Genomic DNA, 22,812 nt, shown 5'->3' on the forward strand with positions numbered 1-22,812 from the left:
GCAGGCGAGGTGTCACTTAGTAGTGCGCTGTGCCGCTTTCAATTTCCCTCAGTTTGATGACATTTCACTTAACTACAGTAATGAGTCATGAACTTAACACAGTGTGATGGGGTCCGATGTGATGGACACGATGTGCTTTTTTGGCTCTTTTCATTTAAAAGCAGCCACAGTGAGGAAGCAATGGGGGAGGGGGGGTTGGGGTGGGGGGGATGGGTGTGTGTGTGTGTGTCAGTGTTTTTCTTTCGGCATTATCTCAACTTCAGATGACCAGAGCTATTTCGTTTATGATATGACGCGTTTCACTGGACCACCACCAATCGAGCTCCTCTCCTCTTTCTCTCCCTCTTTAGCGCTCAGTACATGTCTCACTTCAAGCTGCGGGACCTGAAGGCTTTTTCGGTGGAGCCGCTGCTCATCTACCCCACCCACTACACGGGCGAGCCGGGCTACATCAGCGACACGGAGACCTCCACCATCTGGGACGACGAGGCCGTGGCCACCGACTGGGATCGCCAGCACGCCCGCAAGACGGCCCAGCAGGGCCGGATCCGCCCCGTGGCACAGAACAGCGTCACGGGGGACACCCCGCCGCCGGCAGCCCGTGCCTCACGGGATGAACTCTGAGAAAAACGGCCCAGAGAGAGAGAGAGAGACTTGCATATTTGTACATGCAGTGTACACACAGTCAACACCACACTCACACTTGAAAAGACAAGAACACTTGAAAGACAATACAACAGACACAGACACACACACGCTGCCACACTCATTTCTCATGTTTCTCAATGGCCCTCTGTTGGCTGCCTGGTAAACAGCTGGAGAGCTGGAGGTGCACACAAAAGGAAGAGAAGTGGTGCAACGATCAAGGGCCAACGGGAAGAATTACCTCTCACATGCATGTGCGTGCGCACGCACACACACACGCACACACACAATAACAAGACTGGCGAGAATGATCTGCGCTGGGCTTGCAGAGACTGTCATAGCTGAAATAACAGCAGCATGTGGGGAACAGATATTCCCATAAGCACCACGGAGAGTCAAACACTCACAAATCAATTTTTGTATTGTTCAAGAAAATGATTCTTGTAATTTAAAAAGAACAGATTTTTTTAATGGACAGCCAGGGGAATAAAAGAATCTTACAGATGTCTGAAAACTTGTTTTTTGTGTGTGTGTGCCCCCTTTTCCATGTCCTTGTGCATGTGTCTCCAAACATATGTTAAGCTCATGTCGGTTTTTCCTAAGTGGAAGCGGAAGACCGACACAAAATACCCAGGAGTGTTATCAATGTTGATGATGTCAATGTGAAAAAATGACATTAAAGAACACACACACACACACACACACACACACACACACACACACACACACACACACACACACACACACACACACACACACACACACAGTGATGTCTAGCCAAGTACTGGAGCAGTTTTGGTAGCCAATATTCCTGTCATGGGTTTTAAGTAGCACTGCAGTACAGCAGGCTGGAGCTGCTCATTTCTTGCCTGTGTGGACAGTTGACAATTTACTACTTCAGGTTCTCATTCTGCACTGTTTAAAACCCTTACTTTCAGATAATCTGTGTAGTAAATGTTGTCATGAAACCATATCTATTTAAAATTCCTCATGTGTGCAACACATTTTTGAAGGGCACGTTATCCAGTCGATCGAGCGGCGATATCTGATGTGTCATCCTAATCTCAGAGTAGCTATGGCGCCGGCCTGCAACCAAATAAAAACACATTTTCTTGATCTACGTTCTGCACTTGGCCTGCAGGTCCAGATGCTATCTATTCAGTTATGACAACAAACCATGATGAGAGTGTAGCCATTGTACAGGACTTAAATGGCTGTATACGAGCACTTTCCACGTGGTTTTAGAGTATCTGAAGAAATATTATAATGTATTTATCTAGCACGTTTCACCGAAAAATACTGTTCAAAACGCCTCCGTGCAAAAGACCTTCACTATTTACTTCTCACGAGCTGTGGTTAAAAGCCTTGATTATGTATATTATTCTTTAATCGTATGAATACCAAGCATAAACCACCCAGCTACTGTTCCCATGACCTTCTGATACCAAGTAAAAACAGACGTGACTCAAGGCAGCATCAGCTTCTCTATCCCCCTACAAGTCCGAAGAAAGTACCGGACACCATGAGATAGCTGCTTAAACGTGAAACAAGCATGTAAACTCTGTGTGGTGGACATGTAGGTGACTGCGTGAGTTCCTGTCGTTGTCTTCTCCTGTTGCAATGTACTCAGAGTTTTAGGAATCAGGGAATCAGGAACACTTCCCCCAGCCCACAGCAGTGCAACACAAAGACAAAAACACATATCCAAAAACTAAAAGAACTACAAGAACACACATATCCAAACACATATATCCCAACTAACACATATATCCAAACTAACACATATATCCTAACTTCAAAAAAAAATCACTCTCCAAGGGAACGAACACCAGCCAGGATGACTGTCGGAACTGCCGGTGTGAGTACTTGATCTACTCACCCTACCAGATGTGCTCGGGGTGCTGCGACTACAGATGACATCACTACTTCACGCATTATGATTGGGTACGGTAGGGGCTTGGTTAGGGGCTAGTTCAGTTTAGGAATGCAGCTGCACGCGTTCGCTTGTCCTGAGCCTTCGGCCTCGCTCCTTAGACGCAGCTCGGGCCTTCAGCCCTCGCACCTTTACTAACCAACTCTATGTCAACGTGGATTGTAAAAAAACACAGCTAAATAACTGTAAAGCTAGCATTAAACAACGCTAGCTAGCAACATAATCTGTGACGTCATGTGTAGTCGAAGGACCCCGAGTCGATATTGTACCCGAGCATAAATGGAACCCACACCGGTCTGCATGGGCTAGCAGTTAGCTTAGCTTGTCTCGCTTTCACGTCCTGTCAGACCGCCCTCTGCAGCTCCAGTCAGGGGCCGTGGTCCTCGGGCCCACCGAATGCAGCAGACCAGGCTCCCCCAGTCGATCCAACGCCAGCTCTCCCAGCCAGACACCCTCGACACACCTCCTCGCACTCCACACAACGACACCAAAAACACCACAGTCAACACCAGGTGAGGCCGCCGCCAGACCGATCTCGGTGTTATCGGAACTGCCGGTCTGCATGGGCTAGTAGTTAGTTAGCAAAATCGTGTTTGCAGGAGGATTTGACAGATACACAGGGGTGGAGGGGTACAATGGGGGGTTTTTGGGGGTTATGGACAGGGGAAACATGAGGTGGTTGTGGTGAGGCAGGGGGCAGATGAGAAAGACTAAGAGAAAAAAAAAGGCGAAAGAGAGAAAAAAGGGTTCAGATGATTATGCAAGAGACATGCTACTACTACTACTTTCGGCTGCTCCCGTTAGGGGTCGCCACAGCGGATCATCCGTTTCAATTTCTTCCTGTCTTCTGCGTCTTCCTCTGTCACACCAGCCACCTGCATGTCTTCCCTTACCACACCCATAAACTTCCTCTTTGGTCTTCCTCTTTGCCTCTCCCCTGGCAGCTCCATATTCAGCATCCTTCTCCCAATATACCCAGCGTCTCTCCTCCACACATGTTCAAACCATCTCAATCTTGCCTCTCTTGCTTTGTCTCCAAACCATCCAACTTGAGCGGTCCCTCTAATATAATCGTTCCTAATCCTGTCCTTCTTCGTCACTCCCAGTGAAAATCTTAGCATTTTCAACTCTGCCACCTCCAGCTTCACCTCCTGTCTTTTTGTCAGTGACATGCATTGTATTCAAATACAGGAATTGAGACATAAACTTTATTTCTGTGCGGGTAGTTCTTCGTAGGCCAGACTTATCCCTTTCATGCATAGAGGTCACTACAGTGGACAGCTATTCTAAAGCCATTTTCTTGCATATGCATGGGTTTTGATAGCATAGATGCACATCAGCCACTACAGTGGACTCTATTGCATCATCTTATACACTGACACCTAGTGGAACGCTATTGTATGTGCTATTTCCCCCCCTCCAAACCTATATGGCTGACGGTCAGCCAGAAATGCCGAGTTCCTCTGGAATATCCGTCCAATCCTTCTATTCTAGGATGAACCATGCAAGTAAAAAAAATGTTGGAACATCACGTAACATCTAAGGAGTCATTTCATTGTTAAATTTTCCAAGTATTGATTTTAGATTGTGAGAACATTCCAATTAATCATCTGTCCACTAAATTGGACATCATGCGTCACTAGCTATATTTCGACTACAATTCATACTATTACTGTGACTGTTGCTCTTGAAAATACTTCGTCTGCAGTGACTTTTTTGGGTGTAAATAAATGTATTTATGTTATTAGAATGTAATTAGCTGTTTTTTGTATATCATTATATTTTGCAGTGGTCAAGAGCAGAGCAGGATAAGAAGGCCCACAGGATAGTGGAGCAAATACCATCTGAGTCAAGTGAGGATGATGGTAGTGGCAGTGATGATGAATGGCTGCCAGAAAAAGAAGGAGTAGCTAATGCTAGCAGTAGTGACAGTGGAGCTGAGAATGATGAGGGAGCCAAGGATGTGGAGGACAAGGGAGCTGAGGACGAGGGAGCTGAGGATGAAGGAGTTGAGGAGGATGTGCCAATAAACAGAGGTCGGGGGAAAAAGGCAGAAAACCAAAGCAGACAGACCTGGAAAATCAAAGACAACCAGTTTGAGGGAGACCTGCCTACTTTTTTAGGAGAGTGGAAAGTGAATGTTGAGGGAACAGAACCGATAGATTTCTTTATGCACCTGTTTCCTGAAGATCTGATAGATGACATTGTGCAGAATACAAACATGTATGCACTCCAAAAAGGAAAAGAAATGTACAGATTTGAAGTCCATCAGGGTTCAGCTGGGTATGGCCCGATCAGTCAACTAGAAATGGCTGGAGACGTAGTTATGTGCCTCTGTGACGGCATACAGCAAAAGAACCACAAGGTGTTTTTTGACAATTTCTTTTGCACCATTTCTCTCATTGTGGCATTGCAATACCAGGGCATCTATAGCACTGGCGCAATCAGAATCAACAGGCTCCATGGAGCACAGGGGAAAGTGAAGAGTGAAAAGCAACTCAAGAAAGAAGGAAGGGGAGCCTGCTCTGCTGTCAGCAATGGTCAAAACATCACCATCACACGTTGGCAAGATAGCTCAGTAATCCACATGGCCTCGTCCTGCGCTGGCCAGTCCCCAACAGATGTGGCCCAGAGATGGAGCAAAAAAGAAAAGAAGATGCTCAGCATCGAAAGGCCATATTCTGTAATGTTATATAATCAGCACATGGCCGGCGTGGCTCTCATGGATCAGTGTGTGGCAATGTACCCCCACAGACGCAAGAAGAAACGATGGTACATCCGACTGTTCTTGCATTTGTTGGATGTGGCCACCGTCAATGCCTGGCACCTCTACAGAATGTCCGGATCAGAGAAGACGGACCTTCTGCTCTTCAAAGCATCGGTAGCTTGTGCACTACTGAATGCAGGATCCACCAAGATCCATGCCAGAGGAAGACCCAGTGCCACCCCACCACCGGTGAAGTGCAGAGCAGTGTCCAAGGCACCCCCAGAGATCCAGTTTGGCCCTGGGAATCACTGGCCTCAACTCATTGAAGCCAAGAATGCAAACAGGTGCCATGATGCTGCATGCACCTGAAAAACGAAGTACATATGCGTGCAGTGGCTTTGTGCCCTGGGTGCTTCTCCATTTTTCATACAAAATAGTCTTCTCTTTTGAAGTCACCCCGCAAAGAGCAACAATGAGACAAGCATGCCGTGACAGTCAACAGGATTGCTAGGGATTCATTACACAGCCATTCCATAAATCTAGTTGAAATGAAGAAGTTTATACACTGATAGGTGCAAACACAGAAGGAGGCACAGTAAATGTTTCCCCTCATGTTGCACACCACTAAAACTCGAGTCTGGACATGATAGGATCTTGTTATAGTGTTACCCTACTCTCAGTTCAGAGGCTGTAATGGACAGACTAACTTTATGCCAATGGTGTGTGTGTACTTTTTCCATATGTTGATGTTATGGCAAGGTTTAGAGTATTTGTACCAATGCTAACAGTAAAAACATTCATTGTGGGATTTGAATCTATACAGAAGAGTGAAATAGAGTATTTTTCAATTGCGATTGCAATAATTGAAGCTGTATTACTTTTTTCTATGTATTTTATAGTTTTCAGATAATTTTATATTATTGTATTCATTGGTTTGTCAAATACACACAGTATTACTATGTTATTACTGTATTATTATTAATACAGTATATTTTCAGTTGAAAACAAAAACGCATGTTGTCCACTCAAGTGGACATGTGAAAATCTCTTTGAAAAATCTGGATAAAAAAAAAAATTCAAGTTCAAATCTCATTTTTTCGTGCCCTAAGAGCAACAAAAACACATAAAAAAATCCTGACTGAGGTTGACATAATTCATGCATGAAAGGCTTAAGGGCACCTAGGTAACTTAGCCTGCTGGAAACCCCACTAGAAATACATAACCATTACATATTTGTCATGCTGAGACCGAAAAACTAGATTTTCCAAAAGATCCTCCCTTAGTAAGCATGGCAATGCTAATAAACAGCAATCTGCTCCCCTCACATTCAGAGGCCCTATACATTGAGCGTGGACTGCTATCTTGTGGTCATGTTTGATACAGCAGATGGGTTGTGTATGGGATTGACCTGAAGAAAAGAAATGGGTCTGACTAATAAAACAAAAGAGTCAAGCTGTCTGTCAGCGTGTCATTCACACTAGCACTGTTCATTGTCTTCCTCGGCATAGATATAAATTATTTTGTAGATACTGTGTTTAATGAATTGCATGATATGCAACAACCTTTTGGAGCACCAAGCATGATGTTTGACCGTTCACAATGTGTTGTGGGACTACTTTATTGTTCGCATTAATACAGTGGCCTATAAATGCTACGTCGCCGCTAGAGGGCATTCAGTGTAGTGACAGCGCATCTGACTGTAGTGTGCCCATGTAACAGTCGTTCTCTATTAAACCAGTAAAGTTATATCTTGCCTCCTCGTGATACTGCAACCTACTATACATGGTGTCAGAAGTCTACGTACCCATAGCCACAGAAGACAATCGGACGAAATGGCGAAATTCTCACCGCCAGAATACTTTGATTTCACTCACCCAGAACAATGGCCGGAGTGGCGCCAACGCTTCCAACGTTACAGGACTGCAACGGAGCTCCATAAGAAAGACGGAGAGGTGCAAGTCAGTACGTTGCTATATTCGTTGGGCAAAGAGGCTGAACAAGTCTACAAGACGTTCACGTTCGGAGCGGATGAAAAGGAAGATGATTATGAAACGGTGCTACAGAAACTACAAAATTATTTTGTGCCCAAAGTCAGTGTTATTCACCAACGCGCCAAGTTTCACCAGCGGATGCAAAGGCAGGGTGAGTCTGCAGAAGAGTATTGTAACGTGCATGGATAAGAAGACACGCTGGCCGCTGGCTCGCGGGTCTGACCCTTTAGTCGAGCGGTTAGCGATGTCTCCTGCGGTGCGGGCGATACGGGTTCGCTTCCCGGGCGCGGCAGTTCCTGTGGTTGCGTTGTCCCCCGGATTCGCTACAGTATATTAGGAGTTTGCATGAGCTGGCAGGCTACGACAGGACTGGACAAAGAAGAGCCACAAATGCACAAGGAACAAGAGGTAACACAAATTGATACAAGTGTAACAGTTGTGGCAGACCTCATGGAAAAGCAGACTTTTGTCCTGCCAGAAATGTAGACTGTAGAAACTGTAGAAAGATAGGCCATTATGCTGCAGTATGTCTCACCCGTGTGGTCAATGAAGTAACTACACCGCAAGAGGAAGTAGAAGTGAGACATTTTCTAGGAGAGATAAACCAAACAACTGACTCAGACAAAGCATGGACTGTGAAACTGCCAATAAAAGGGACTAATGTAAACTTTAGAATAGACACGGGAGCTGACGCGACTGTCATATCTGAAAGCACCTTTCAAAGCCTAAAACACAAACCCCAACTGCAGAATGTTACGACCCACCTAGTGAGCCCAGGAGGCAAACTGATGTGTGTAGGGCAGTTCACAGTCACAACCAGAGTAAAAGGCCGCCAGTTTATGTTTACAGTATATGTGATAACAGGGTCAAATGTTAACAATCTGCTAGGCAGGAACGTAGCAGTCGCCATGGGCTTAGTGAAAAGAGTAGAGGAGCTCAGTAGTGCTTGCCCACCCCAGATAGGTCTCTTAAAGATAGAGCCAATCAAGATAAGCCTGAAAGAAGATGCTGAGCCGTATAGTGTCAATACGTCTCGGCGTGTCTCAGTATACATGCTTCCTAAAGTGAAAAAGGAGCTGGACAGGATGGTTAAAAGTGGCGTGATAGAGGAGATCCAAGAGCCAACACCTTGGTGTGCAGCCATGGTTCCTGTCCCAAAGAAGAATGGAGAGGTGAGAATCTGTGTTGACCTCAAGCAACTTAACAAGGCGGTCAAAAGAGAGAAGTACGTCCTACCTACCATGGACGACATTCTTCCAGAGCTAGCCAATGCACAGGTGTTCTCACTCTTAGATGCAGCCAGTGGCTTCTGGCAACTGCCACTAGATGAAGAAAGCGCCAAGCTCACTACTTTCATCACACCGTTTGGAAGGTACTTTTTCCATTGGGTCCCATTCGGTATTACTAGCGCTCCGGAAATATTCCAACGAGAAATGTCAAAGGTCCTGCAGCACCAGGAAGGCATCATCGTCTTCATGGATGACATCGTGGTATATGCAAACACGCCAGAGGAACACGAGCAAAGACTTCAGAACACGCTCCAGATGCTCGAAGAGGCAGGATTACAGCTCAACAACGAGAAATGTCTCCTGCGCCAGACACAGCTCCGCTACCTAGGACACATCATAGACAAGGATGGGGTCCGCCCAGACACAGCGAAGGTCGAGGCCATCACACAGCTGGAGCCACCAAGGAACACCACAGAACTCAGACGGGTGCTAGGGATGGTCCACTACCTGGGCAGGTACCTTCCACATCTATCGGAAGTGACAAAACCACTCAACGACCTACTGAGAGGAGACACGGCATGGGTCTGGAGTGCAGTACAAGACGAGGCCTTCAGCAAGGTAAAGCTGGACAATGAGCAGGGATGGGTGAGAAATGCAACAGTCATACGACAAGGTGACACACCTAGGTCTTACCTTGTACAGACGGAGAGAGGGGTCCTTCACCAAAACCGACATCACCTGAAACCAATCACTAGCACTGCCGCGCTTCCACCTGAAGAAGGACAACCTGAAAGCGATGTACCACACCCACCTGCTGCCAACGACAACGTGCCAGACCTGACAACCTGAAAGCGATGTACCACACCCACCTGCTGCCAACGACAACGTGCCAGACCTACCTGCTTCCCACGAGGATCTGCCTGCTGCAGCAGAGGTACCACAAGCCCAAGAGAAAATGACATCTCGTGGCCGAGTTGTTAGACCCCCAGAAAGATTTAAAGACTTTGTTCCAGAATAGTACACAGTATGCATTGAGTGGCAGAATAATCCACTGCAACTGTGCTGGTGACTGGCAGTCTACCCAGATCATCTTAGAGTAGGACTAATTCTTGTTTAATGACTTGTTGATGTTCAGTTTGGAAATGCAATCATTTTGAAATGTTTCCTAAGTTAACTTTAACAAAAGGTTTCCTTATAATATGTTCATATAGAAAGCACTGTCTCAAAGACTCAAAGGAAAGGAGATGTGTTGTGGGACTACTTTATTGTTCGCATTAATACAGTGGCCTATAAATGCTACGTTGCCGCTAGAGGGCATTCAGTGTAGTGACAGCGCATCTGATTGTAGTGTACCCATGTACCAGTCGTTCTCTATTAAACCAGTAAACTTATATCTTGCCTCCTCATGATACTGCAACCTACTATACACACAACAGTGAAATACCTGACTTTCTGTCTGAATGGGATCACTTTTGGTCTCAGCACAGATTGGTAGTGCCTCAACAGAGACTGGAGAAAATAGCAGGTCAAACTCAAATACCTCCCGTGACTTCATCAAAATAATGAAGCATATGAATTTATAGCATACCACCTGACAGGTAACTCAAAAGGAATTTGAACTCACCACATTAAACATAGTTGGCCCCACATTGGCTTGACTTAAAACCTGTGCAGGACTCTCCTTTGTATCTGCAGCCAGAGACTAGCCTGCCAACTTCTCATTAAGTGTACTGATGGTGGAATACACACATATTGGCAGTTGACCTTTTGGCCAAACCTTCCAAAGCCAAGTCAATGATTGGAAACTGGACTCAAGCCAGCTTTTTGTATAGAAGGCAGTAAAGACTTGAAGGGGTCCGGACTGTTTCATGTGTGCATCTTCACATTTTTGTGTAGTCAAATGATTGCTGGCCCCAGCTAAATTATTGCTTTCAGCTACACAATTGACTGTATAAGATGCTGTTGGTCATGGGTCCACTGAACCATTTCTGAAGTTTATCCAGCCAGAACTCAGTTCCATTTAAAAAGGTTTGTGTGTGTGTGTGTGAAGCCTGTTCAGTCGCAATCACCTTTGATGTTTTTGAAAATTTTAACAGTGATTGATTGACCTGTACTATTGACCATTGAACCGACCATGTTGATGGACAACTTCACCAGCTATAGAATATTTCATCCAAATCTTAATCAATGAAAAACAGGTGGACACAGTTTAATGACAACAAACTCCACCCTCTATCCTTACATTTTTTTTCCATTTGGATGAGGAGAAACTCTGCAAAGAAGCCTTTTGCAGGAAAAACAGGGACAAACCTGAGGAAGCGCATCAGAGGAGGGATAAAGCCTAAACCAATCCCTCTACCAGGATGGATAGCCATGCAACAGGTGCTGGGTGAGCAGGGCAGATACTGCATGAATAAATTTGGAAATAAAACACTTAAACCACATCAAAGCACTTATAACAAAGCAAGGTGAATGTGAAAGTGGCTCTGGGACAGCATTGCAAGCAGAAGCATGTCCATCATCTCGCCCACACATCGCTATAAAGCAGGACCGGCCCACGCAGCATCACCACAGGAGTGCTGCAGAGCCATGGAAAAAACAACACGAGCTCTCACACACACAGCAGGCAGAGCCGGGCTCATCCCTCACACATCCAGAATAAAATGCAAATGGTGAAGAATTGGTCATAAATAGGGGACAAAGCAAAATGAATAAATAAAATCGTAAAACTACTTTTCCGACAAATATATGGATTTCCAGAGCCTTTAGTACAGAAAATATCCAGGTTATGAGATAGTTGACATAATAAGCTATAAGATGCCATAAAGCATATTCTGAGGGTGTTCTCGCTTCCATTGGGTCCCAGTTTGTGGATCATGCCTCAAGCCTGTGCTCAAAATCTAGCTATTCCTTAAAAAAAAAAAAATTTGCAAACCCATTATTTACTGCTTGAATATATCACACCCCTTGGGTGGAAATCAATTCTGTGTGAAATAGTTCATTTACATTCAACACCTTTTTTTCTACAGTCCTTTTATTTGACTATCAATCAACTACAGACATTACAGACACTAAAAATATGACACAAATGTATTTAAGTGGGAAAAATGTATATAGATAATGTAGAAATCAATGTTCACATACTCATTTCTGATCAAATTTTCTCTCTACACATTTCACTTGTACTAAGAAAAGTTGAAAGGCCCTAAATACAACGCTAGATATCATGAACCAAGAGTTATCCTAACCAGCACTAAAGTGAGAAAACAGCAGAGGAAGGTTTTCACAAAATCTTTCCATAGAATCAAATATTTGGCGTCACAGCTTAATTGAAAGCCGACTTTTTCCCTATGAGAGATACATCCTGTGTGACTAGAAGGGACTTTTTTTATCCCTTCATGGGGGGATTTCATAATGCTTTTCTATTGCAATCTAATATGACAGCTGCACGTTCTGCGTGTGAGGTCCATCCACCACGTTATTCAGCAGCATGCTCTTCATTAGGATGCGGTAAAAACTGGGACAATAGGGCATCCGGGTGGCATGGTGGGCTATTCCGCTGCCTGCCAACATGGGGATCAGCAGTTCGAATCCCCGTGTTACCTCCGGCTTGGTCAGGTGTCCCTATAGACACAGTTGGCGGTGTCTTTGGGAGGGAAGCCGGATGTGGGTATATGTCCTGGTTGCTGCACTAGCATCTCCTCTGGTCGGTCGGGGCGCCTGTTCGAGGGGGAGGGGGAACTGGGGGGAATAGCTTGATTCTCCCACATGCTACTTGCCCCTGGTGAAACGCCTCACTGTCAGGTGAAAAGAAGTGGCTGGTGACTCCGCATGTATCAGAGGAGGCATGTGATAGTCTGCAGCCCTCCCCGGATCGGCAGAGGAGGCGCAGCAGTGACCACAAAGGCTCGGAAGAGTGGGGTAATATGCCAAGTACCACTGGGGAGAAAAAGGGGGGGGGGGACAAAAACTGGGAGAATAAGCAGACACGACTGTTGGAAAGTCACATTCATCATGATGGAGACAACGAAGAAAAAGAGAGGAAGCGGTAAAGTAAAGAGAGACGGACAAACCCAAACAAAATAGTGCTGTTAAAGAAGAGAGCCAAGACGGAGACGAAAGCTCCAAAGTTAGGTGAGGAAATGATCTCCTGCAGATCAGGTGGTCCAGCTGGACAACAAGGTTGAGCTGAGTCAGTTCATGGGTCATCGGCTGGCTGAGCTGGACAGGATGGAGAGGGAGAGTGTCCGTCTGTAGCACATATCTGCCCTGACCAGAGAGAAGCAAGTAAAGCAAAGTTTATTTCATATAGCACCTTTCACAGAACAAGGTCACAAAGTTCTTCACAAGAGTAAAATTGCTAAAAATAAGACCGAAAAATGGTAAAAAAAGAAACAAATAATAAAACATAAGCAACAAAGACCTTAAAAACACACAAAATCAACAAAACACTAGACAGCATGAGGCAAGACAAGGACCAGTTTGAATAAGTGAGTCTTCAGCTTCTTTTTGAAGGTGTCTACAGAGACTGCAGATCGTATGTTGTGTCGGAGCCACAACTTCAAACAGACCACCACCTTTCGTTTTCAGTCAAGAGCGAGGGACAACCACTAAGCCCTGGTCAGACAATCTAAGAGCCCTACTGGTGTTATAAGGACAGAGCAGGTCACAGATATACACTGCTCAAAAAAATAAAGGGAACACCTAAAAACACAATATAGACCTCGATGAATGAAATATTTCAGCTGAAAATCTTTATTTATTAGACAGAGGAATGTGTTTAGAGCAAAATAACCTAAGAATGATCAATGGAAATCAAAATCATTAGCCCATTAAGGTCTGGATTCAGAATCATACTCAAAATCAAAGTGGAAAATGAGAACATAGGCGGATCCAACTTCTGTGGAAATTCTTCAAGACGATTCAAAATGAGGCTCAGTAGTGTGTGTGGCCTCCAAGTGCCTGTATGCACTCCCTACAACGTCTGGGCATGCTCCTGATGAGACGACGGATGGTCTCCTGAGGGATCTCCTCCCAGACCTGGATCAGGGCATCGGTCAACTCCTGGACAGTCTGTGGTGCGACATCGCGTTGGCGGATGGTACGAGACATGATGTCCCAGAGGTGCTCGATTGGATTCAGGTCTGGGGAACGTGCAGGCCAATCCATAGCATCAATGCCCTCGACATACAGGAACTGCTGACACACTCTGGCCACATGAGGATGAGCATTGTCATGCATGAGCAGGAACCCAGGGCCCACTGCACCAGCATATGGTCTGACAATGGGTCTGAGGATCTCATCCCGGTACCTAATGGCAGTCATGGTACCTCTGGCTAGCACGTAGAGGTCTGTGCGGCCCTCCAAGGATATGCCTCCCCAGACCATCACTGACCCACCGCCAAACCGGTCATGCTGGAGGATGTTGCAGGCAGCAGAACGTTCTCCACAGCGTCTCCAGACTCTCTCACGTCTGTCACATGTGTTCAGTGTGAACCTGCTCTCATCTGTGAAGAGCACAGGGCGCCAATGGCGAATCTGCCAACCAAGATGTTCTCTGGCAAAGGTCAATCGGGCTGCACGGTGTTGGGCTGTGAGCACAGGCCCCAAGTGTGGACGTCGGGCCCTCATACCATCCTCATGCATTCTGTTTCTCACTGTTTGAGCAGAAACCTGCACATTAGTGGCCTGTTGAAGGTCGTTTTGTAGGGCTCCAGCAGTGCTCCTCCTGTTCCTCCTTGCACAAAGGACCAGATAGCGGTCCTGCTGCGGGGTTGTTGTCCTCCTGCGGCCCCCTCCATGTCTCCTGGTGTACTGGCCTGTCTCCTGGTACCTCCTCCATGCTCTGGACACTGTGCTGGGAGACACATCAAATCTTCTTGCCACAGCACACATTGATGTGCCATCCTGGATGAGCTGCACTACCTGAGCAACTTCTGTAGGTTGCAGATACCACCTCATGCCACCTCTAGTGGTGAGGGCACTAGCAAAATGAAAAACTAACCAAAGATCGGCCAGAAAAGATGAGGACAGGCAAATGGTCTGTGGCCACTACCTGCAAATCCATTCCTTTTATAGGGGTTGTCTTGCAAATTGTCTAATTTCCACCTGGTGGAAATTAGACAATTTACCAACAGGTGAAATTGATTCACAAATCAGTGTTGCTTCTTAACTGGACAGGTTGATATCTCAAAAGTGTGATTGACTTGGAGCTATACATTGCACTGCTTATGTGTTCCCTTTATTTTTTTGAGCAGTGTACATAGGTGCCTGAAACAAGAACCTTAAAATGAATCCTAAACTTGATGGGAAGCCAATGTAAAGAAGATAAGATGGGAGTGATGTGTCATCCTGCTGGACCTGGTCAGCAGCCCTGCAGCAGCTTTCTGGACCATTTGTAGACAGTCCAGGGATGACATGCTGAGGCAGGTGAAAAGGGAATTGCAGCAGTCAAGAAGAAGTAGTCTAGTCTCAAAGAGCAAGCAGACTATTGCAGACCTCCTGCACCAACTGCAAAAGACCCTGAGGGAGCGGGAACAGGAGGCTGCACACTCAGGGCAAGTAAGGAGCATAACAAGGCCTTCCGACAGGAATTGGAGTGTTTGGGAAAAGCTCTGCAGACACAGAAAGCCCGGAGTGATCAGGCCACCAAGATGAGCCAGGCAATAGTCCTGGACCTCCAGCTTCAGTTGTGTAAGAAGCAGACCATGGTTTCAGCAGCCAAGGCAGCTCAGACAGAAGCTGAAAGTCAAGTCAAGTCAATTTTCATTTGTATAGCCCAATATCAAAAATTACAAATTTGCCTCTAGGGGCTTTACAGCAACACAACATCCTGTCCTTAGACCCTCGCATCAGATAAGGAACAACTCCCTAAAAAAAACCTTTGAACAGGCAGAAAAAATAAGGACGAAACCTCAGGGAGAGCAACAGAGGAACGTCATCCAAAGGAGTTGAATCAAGTGCAACTGGACTTGGTATATATCCGTGAAGAAGTTTCGCCTCTCATCCAAGAGGCTTCCTCAGTTCGTGCCTTTCTGACTAGATGACACTAGTCTGACTGGCTTGTGATGAGACTCAGAATTTATCCTCTTGGAGTCGTTGTCAGAGCTATAGATGTCCATGGCTCTTTGTGTCCCGATGTTTACCAACGCCTGTTGCTTTGTGTCCCGTTGGTAAACATCGGGACACAAAGAGCCATGGACATCTATAACTCTGACAACGACTCCAAGAGGATAAATGCTGAGTCTCATCACCAGCCAGTCAGACTAGCTTCGTCGAGTCAGAAAGGCACGAACTGAGGAAGCCTCTTGGATGAGAGGCAAAACGTCTTCACAGATATATACCAAGTCCAGTTGCACTTGATTCAACTCCTTTGGGTAACCATGACCCGGCTGAATGAGAACATTCACAGACAACAGAGGAGGGATCTCTCTCCCAAGATGGACAACAATGGATGTTGAGTTTACATAATTTACAGAATACAACATTGAAAGAGGATAACAGAATTATAATGGAATTATAACATTTATGAAGAATATGATGGGCAGGATGCCAAGCAGCATCCAGATGCCAGGATGCCAGATGCATATCCTGCAGGTGAAGCTCTGCAGCAAAGAGAAGTGGAGGAGCCTGTTATTACAGCTGGTGGAGATGAGGTCCATAGATAAGCTGTAAAACTAGATCAACCTCCACATATTCAAGATCGATGTTGAGCTGGAGCTGCAGCAGAAGGAGAGGGAGTGAGCTGAAACAGAAAGCAGCACGAGGTCTCAAACTGCTGAGCTCAAGAGGCAGGTGAGCCTGATTTTGGAGGTAAGGCATAAACAAACAGTAAGGTCGAGAGCAGGCTAAGAAACACTGACTGGCTGGTGTGACAGGCTGACTGGTAGGTAAAATGATTGATTGACAGACATACTGTATTTAGAATCAGAATCAAATTTGTTGACCAAGTATGTTTCTACATACAAATTTGTCTTAGCTTGTCTCACATGGATCAATATAAGAAAATATTATACTACAATTACTACTACCACTACTACTTCTACTACTACTACTACTACTTTTGGCTGCTCCCGTTAGAGGTCGCCACAGCGGATCATCCGTTTCCATTTCTTCCTGTCCACTGCATCTTCCTCTGTCAAGCCAGCCACCTGTATGTCCTCTCTCACCACATCCATAAACCTCCTCTTTGGCCTTCATCTTTTCCTCTTCCCTGGCAGCTCCATATTCAGCATCATTCTCCCAACATACCCAGCATCTCTTCTCTGGACATGTCCAAATCATCGCAATCTTGCCTCTCTTGCTTTGTCTCCAAACCGTCCAGTCTGAGCTGTCCCTCTAATATACTCGTTCCTAATCCTGTCCTTCTTCATCACTCTCAAGGAAAATCTTAGCATCTTCAACTCTGCCACCTGCAATTATTATGCAATTGAGTAGTACCCATTACAATAACAGCCCAATGATAGCATGTGATAGACAAAATTGATTAATAATAATACCAAACATATGAGCAATTTAGGTTTTTATAGTCTAAGGCTGTAATTTATAATAATTAATAATAATGTAACCCAGCCACTGAGGAAGCACAGGCCAGTGCATTCTTAGTGCCGGCCTCAAGCCCAGATAAATGGGGAGGGTTGCATCAGGAAGGGCATCTGGCATAAAATCTTTGCCAAATTAAATATGCAGATCATAACTCAGATTTCCATACCGGATCAGTCGAGGCCCGGGTTACCAATGACCATCACCAGGACTGTTGCCCAGCAGGGTGCCGGTGGAAACTATGCTACTGTTGGGCAAAGGAGACGGAGAGGGGGAAGGCATGTCCAGAGGCAGCAGGAGAGGAGGAAGGGTGGGAGTGTGGAGTTGAGAGTCGGAACTTTGAATGTTGGCACAATGACTAGTAAAGGGAGAGAGCTGGCTGATATGATGGAAAGAAGAAAGGTAGGCATGCTGTGTGTGCAAGAAACCAGGTGGAAGGGGAGTAAGGTCAGGAGCATCAGAGGTGGGTTCAAACTCTTCTACCATGGTGTGAATGGGAGGAGAAATGGGGTAGGGGTAATTCTGAAGGAAGAGCATGTCAAGAGTGTGCTGGAGGTAAACAGAGTGTCAGACAGCGTGATGAGTATGAAGCTGGAAATCAAAGGTGTATTGATGAATGTTATCGGTGCATTTGCCCCTCAAGTTGGGTGTGAGATAGAAGACAAAGAAGAATTCTGGAGTGAGTTGGATGAAGTATTGGAGAGTGTACCCAAGGGGGAGAAAGTGGTGATCGCAGCGGACTTCAATGGGCATGTTGGTGAAGGGAACAGAGGTGATGAGGAGGTGATGGGTAGGTATAGTGTCAAGGAGAGAAATGTGGAAGGACAGATGGTGGTGGATTTGCAAAAAGGATGGAAATGGCTGTGGTGAATACATATTTCAAGAAGGGGGGGGGGAACAGAGGGTGATGTATAAGAGTGGAGGAAAGTGCACACGTGGACTATATCTTATGTAGAAGGCACGATCTAAAAGGTATTGGAGACTGCAAGGTGGTGACAGGGGAAAACGTAGCTAGGCAGCATTGGATGGTGGTTTGTACCACCATTGTATTGGCTTTGGAAACCAAGAAGAGGAAGAGTGAAGGCAGAGCTAAGGATCAAATGGTGGAAGTTGAAGAAGGAAGACTGTTGTGTGGAGTTCAAGGAGGAATTAACACAGGCACCTGGTGGTAGTGATGAGTTGCCGGATGGCTGGGCAACCATGGCAGAAATAGTGAGGGAGACAGGAAGGTACTTGGTGTGTCATCAGGACAGAGGAAGGAAGACAAGGAGACTTGGTGGTGGAATGAGGAAGTACAGCAAAGTATACAGAGGAAGAGGTTGGCAAAGAAGAAGTGGGATAATCAGAGAGATGAAGAAAATAGACAGAAGTACAAGGAGATACAGCGTAAAGCGAAGAGAGAGGTGGCAAAGGAAAAGGCATATGGTGAGTTGTATGAGAGGTTAGACACTAAGGAAGGAGACAAGGACTTGTACCGATTGGCTAGACAGAGGGACCGAGCTGTGAAGGATGTGCAGCAGGTAAGGGTGATCAAGGATAGAGATGGAAATGTGCTGACAAGGGAGGAGAGTGTGCTGAGAAGGTGTAAGGAGTACTTTGAGGGGCTGATGAATGAAGAAAATGAGAGAGAGAAGGTTGAATGATGTGGAGATAGTGAATCAGGAAGTGCAGTGGATTAGCAATGCAGAAGTGAGGGCAGTTATGAAGAGGATGAAGAGTCGAAAGGCAGTTGGTCCTGATGACATACTGTGGAGGCATGGCGATGTTTAGGAGAGATGGCAGTGGAGTTTTTAACTCGATCGTTTAACAAAAGTGAGAGGATGCCTGAGGAGTGGAGAAGAAGTACACTGGTACCAATTTTCAAGAACAAGGGCGATGTGCAGAACTGTAGCAACTACAGAGGTATAAAGTTGATCAGCCACAGCATGAAGATATGAGAAAGAGTAATAGAAGTTAGGTTCAGAGGAGAGGTGACGATTAGCAAGCAGCAGTATGGTTTTATGCTACGAAAGAACACTACAGATGTGATGTTTGCTTTGAGAATGCTGACTGAGAAGTATAGAGAAGGCCAGAAGGAGTTACATTGTATTGTCTTTGTGGATTTAGAGAAAGCATACAACAGGGTGTCAAGAAAGGAGGTGTGGTATTGTATCGGGAAGTCAGGAGTTGCAGAGAAGTATGTAGGAGTGGTGCAGGATATGTATGAGGGCAGTGTGACAGTAGTGAGGTGTGCAGTTGGAATGACAAATGGGTTCAAGGTGGAGGTGGGATTACATCAAGGATTGGCTTTGAGCCTTTTCTTGTTTGCAATGGTGATAGACGGGTTGATGGACGAGATCGGGCAGGAGTCTCCCTGGACTATGATGTTTGCAGATGACATTGTGATCTGTAGCGAGAGTAGGGTGCAGGTTGAGGAGAGACTGGAGAGGTGGAGGTATGAAAGTCAGTAGGAGCAAGACGGAATACATATGCGTGAATGAGAGGGAGGACAGTGGAATGGTGAGGATGCAAGGAGTAGAGGTGATGAAGGCGTATGAGTTTAAATACTTGGGGTCAACTGCCCAAAGTAACAGGGAGTGCAGAAGAGAGGTGAAGAAGAGAGTGCGGACAAGGTGGAGTGGGTGGAGAAGAGTATCAGGAGTTACTTGCGACAGACGGGTACCAGCAAGAGTTAAAGGTAATGTTTACAAGATGGTTGTGAGACCAGCTATGGTACATGGTTTGGAGACAGCGGCACTAACGAAAAGACAGGAGGTGGAGCTGGGGGTGTCAGAGCTGAAGATGCTAAGATTTTCACTGGGAGTGACGAAGAAGAACAGGATTAGGAACGAGTATATTAGAGTGATAGCTCAGGTTGGACGGTTTGGAGACAAAGCAAGAGAGGCAAGACTGAGATGGCTTGGACATGTGTGGAGGAGAGATGCTGGGTATATTGGGAGAAGGATGCTGAATATGGAGCTGCCAGGGAAGAGGAAAAGAGGAAGGCCAAAGAGGAGGTTTTGGATGTGGTACGAGAGGACATGCATGTGGCTGGTGTGACAGAGGAAGATGCAGAGGACAGGAAGAAATGGAAACGGATGATCCGCTGTGGCAACCCGTAACGGGAGCAGCCAAAAGTAGTAAGTAGAGTCTAAGGCTGTAATTCATTTAATTTGATTATTGCACAGTCGGTAGCTGCCATAGCAAAGCTTCAAATACCTTCAAATAAGCTACTTGCTGCCGAATATTTGAAGACCAAACTAAAGTACTCGGGACAGCCCTAGTCAATATTAAAAATGCCTTTCTGGGTTTTTATCTCTTTGTCCAACATCCCCAATTTAGGAGGAGTTAAATGATATAAGCAATGTCTGGAATGCCCATCGCATTCGTCCCTACACAGACACAAATGTACCCTCTGGAATACCTGACATCATGTATCTGGCACCTCACTTGTTGGGATCTGAAGACCTGCTTGTTCCTGTGAATGAGCCTGACTTGTCTACCTGCAAAGAAGGCTGCAACTTCCCAAATTCAATCCCATGTGACACAGATATTTTGGATTTATGTTTGATCATAATGGAAAAGAGAGGATTGGGGTTTCCAAAAAGTGGGTTACAGGCATTTGAATTGTATACCACTTTGAGGGATGTTGTTCGTCCCCTAATTGATTAGGTGTCTAGAAATACGTATACACCCTTGTTACTCTATGTGTTCCAAATTCTTTAGCTTTTTTAATGTTGACTATTTGCCTTTACATTGCAGCGTCCTATAATGTTGTGTTCCAATGCAGCAAAGCCGTGATTGACACAACATAGCTGTCAATTATTTTATTTGAACATTTGTACATTTGATTCCTGTAGTGTCTATTCACCTTATTTAACTCTATTGTGTGAACCTGTAGTTATAGATTTTTATTTATCTTTTTTCTAATTTTGATTCTGATACACTTTAATGATCCCTGTAGGGAAAGTACACTCTGCATTTAACCCGTCCTAGCTGTGTAGCTAGGAGCAGTGGGCAGCTGCCATGCAGCGCCCAGAGACCAACTCCAGTTTGTCTTGCCATGCCTCAGTCAAGGGCACAGACAGGAGTATTAACCCCAACATTCATGTCTTTTTGATGGTGGGGGAAACCGGAGCATCCAGAGAAAACCCATTGCAGACACAGGGATAACATGCAAACTCCACACAAACGATGACCTGGGATGACAACCCCAGGGTTTGAACCCAGGACCTTCCTGCTGTGAGGCGACAGCGCTAACCACAGTGCCACCTAAGGAAGTATATATGTAAATATAAGCATATATGTACAGACAAAATATGTACATTTTACACATATTTACACCTTTGTATATCTTGTAATTATCTGAACACAATTATTTTTACATTTGTACTTTTTTTTACATTTTACTACTTTATTGCATTTCATTGTAATTATTTGTACACAATTATTTATACATCGGTACTTTTTTACATTTTATTGCTTGCTCATACCTTATTGTTTATTTACCCTATTCTGCTTTATAGACTCCATTTGCTGTTATCCTGTATCTGTTGTTAATGTAGCACCTAAATTTACTCCATAGAGGATGAATAAAGATTTTTCTCACCTTAAGTAGTGAATGAATGAGCTGTAGTTATACAGCACTTTTTGTGGCTAAAACACCTTAGATCATACCACAACAGCATACATAGATTTGTGGAAAACAATTACTAAACAATTTCCCAACATGGGTAAAACAAGTGCCAGCCAACCTGAAAATGGTCCACCAAAAACATTTGGCAAAAAATAAAATAACACTAATAAAAACTTGGTGCAGCACCACACAACACAGCTCTGTGAAGTTTCAGTCAACCAACAAACCCCCTAGGACAGAAGCAGAAAACACAGATAGACAAAACATACACTACCGTTCAAAAGTTTGGGATCACCCAAACAATTTCGTGTTTTCCATGAAAAGTCATACTTATTCACCACCATATGTTGTGAAATGAATAGAAAATAGAGTCAAGACATTGACAAGGTTAGAAATAATGATTTGTATTTGAAATAAGATTTTTTTTACATCAAACTTTGCTTTCGTCAAAGAATCCTCCATTTGCAGCAATTACAGCATTGCAGACCTTTGGCACTCTAGCTGTTAATTTGTTGAGGTAATCTGGAGAAATTGCACCCCACGCTCCTCTGCCTGGCAGTGGCCATGGCCAGCCACCTCTCCTCCTTCCACCTGTTGCTGCGTAATGGCAGGTACTGCTGTCGCCATATATGTTGAAGCTACTACTGCAGCCTCTGCAGCAAAAAGTTATGTTGCATTCATTCTCAGTGCATACTCAATACTCAAACCAAATCGCAGACGCCCCCCCCCATTTTATTTTGTCCCCCCCCCATTTCTCAAACCAAAGTTACACCCTTGCAGGTAGCTACAAGTGCTGTGAGACTGAGGCAGGTGCATCTGTTCCCGAAGCTTTGCAGCAGGTTTTCTATGCAGCCCTCAGAAACAGGGCTCTAAGAGGACAATGAGGCCAAAGGGATGCCAAGCTGTGTGAACCTATCTAGTTTACCTGTGTTATGAATCAGTGAGCATGAATCAATAATTGAATGAATTAAATGCCATTACTAAATGTGACATTAGTCATTGAACTAGCTAGCCCAATCACAGATCAACCGCCTGAGCAGAGCAGATGAACCCTGGCCCAGAGGAAAAGGATGAAGATGATACCTTACATACTACCAGTATCAACCAAAGGTGGTCAGAGGAAGAAAAGTCGCTAATGCTGGACTACCCAA

At 45.1% G+C, this 22,812-nt stretch overlaps 1 protein-coding gene across 1 annotated transcript in view; it reads left to right on the forward strand.

The window, feature by feature from the left end:
• The window catches only part of colgalt2b (collagen beta(1-O)galactosyltransferase 2b), a 44,923-nt gene extending 43,776 nt beyond the window's left edge, over positions 1-1,147 (forward strand). Inside the window, 1 exon segment of the mRNA XM_056277097.1 lies at positions 351-1,147. Coding sequence (XP_056133072.1) covers positions 351-624 — 274 coding nt within the window. The 3' untranslated portion in view covers positions 625-1,147.
• Positions 1,148-22,812: the final 21,665 nt, after the last annotated feature.

Source organism: Lampris incognitus, chromosome 3, assembly GCF_029633865.1.
Source record: "Lampris incognitus isolate fLamInc1 chromosome 3, fLamInc1.hap2, whole genome shotgun sequence".
Classification (NCBI taxonomy): domain Eukaryota; kingdom Metazoa; phylum Chordata; class Actinopteri; order Lampriformes; family Lampridae; genus Lampris; species Lampris incognitus.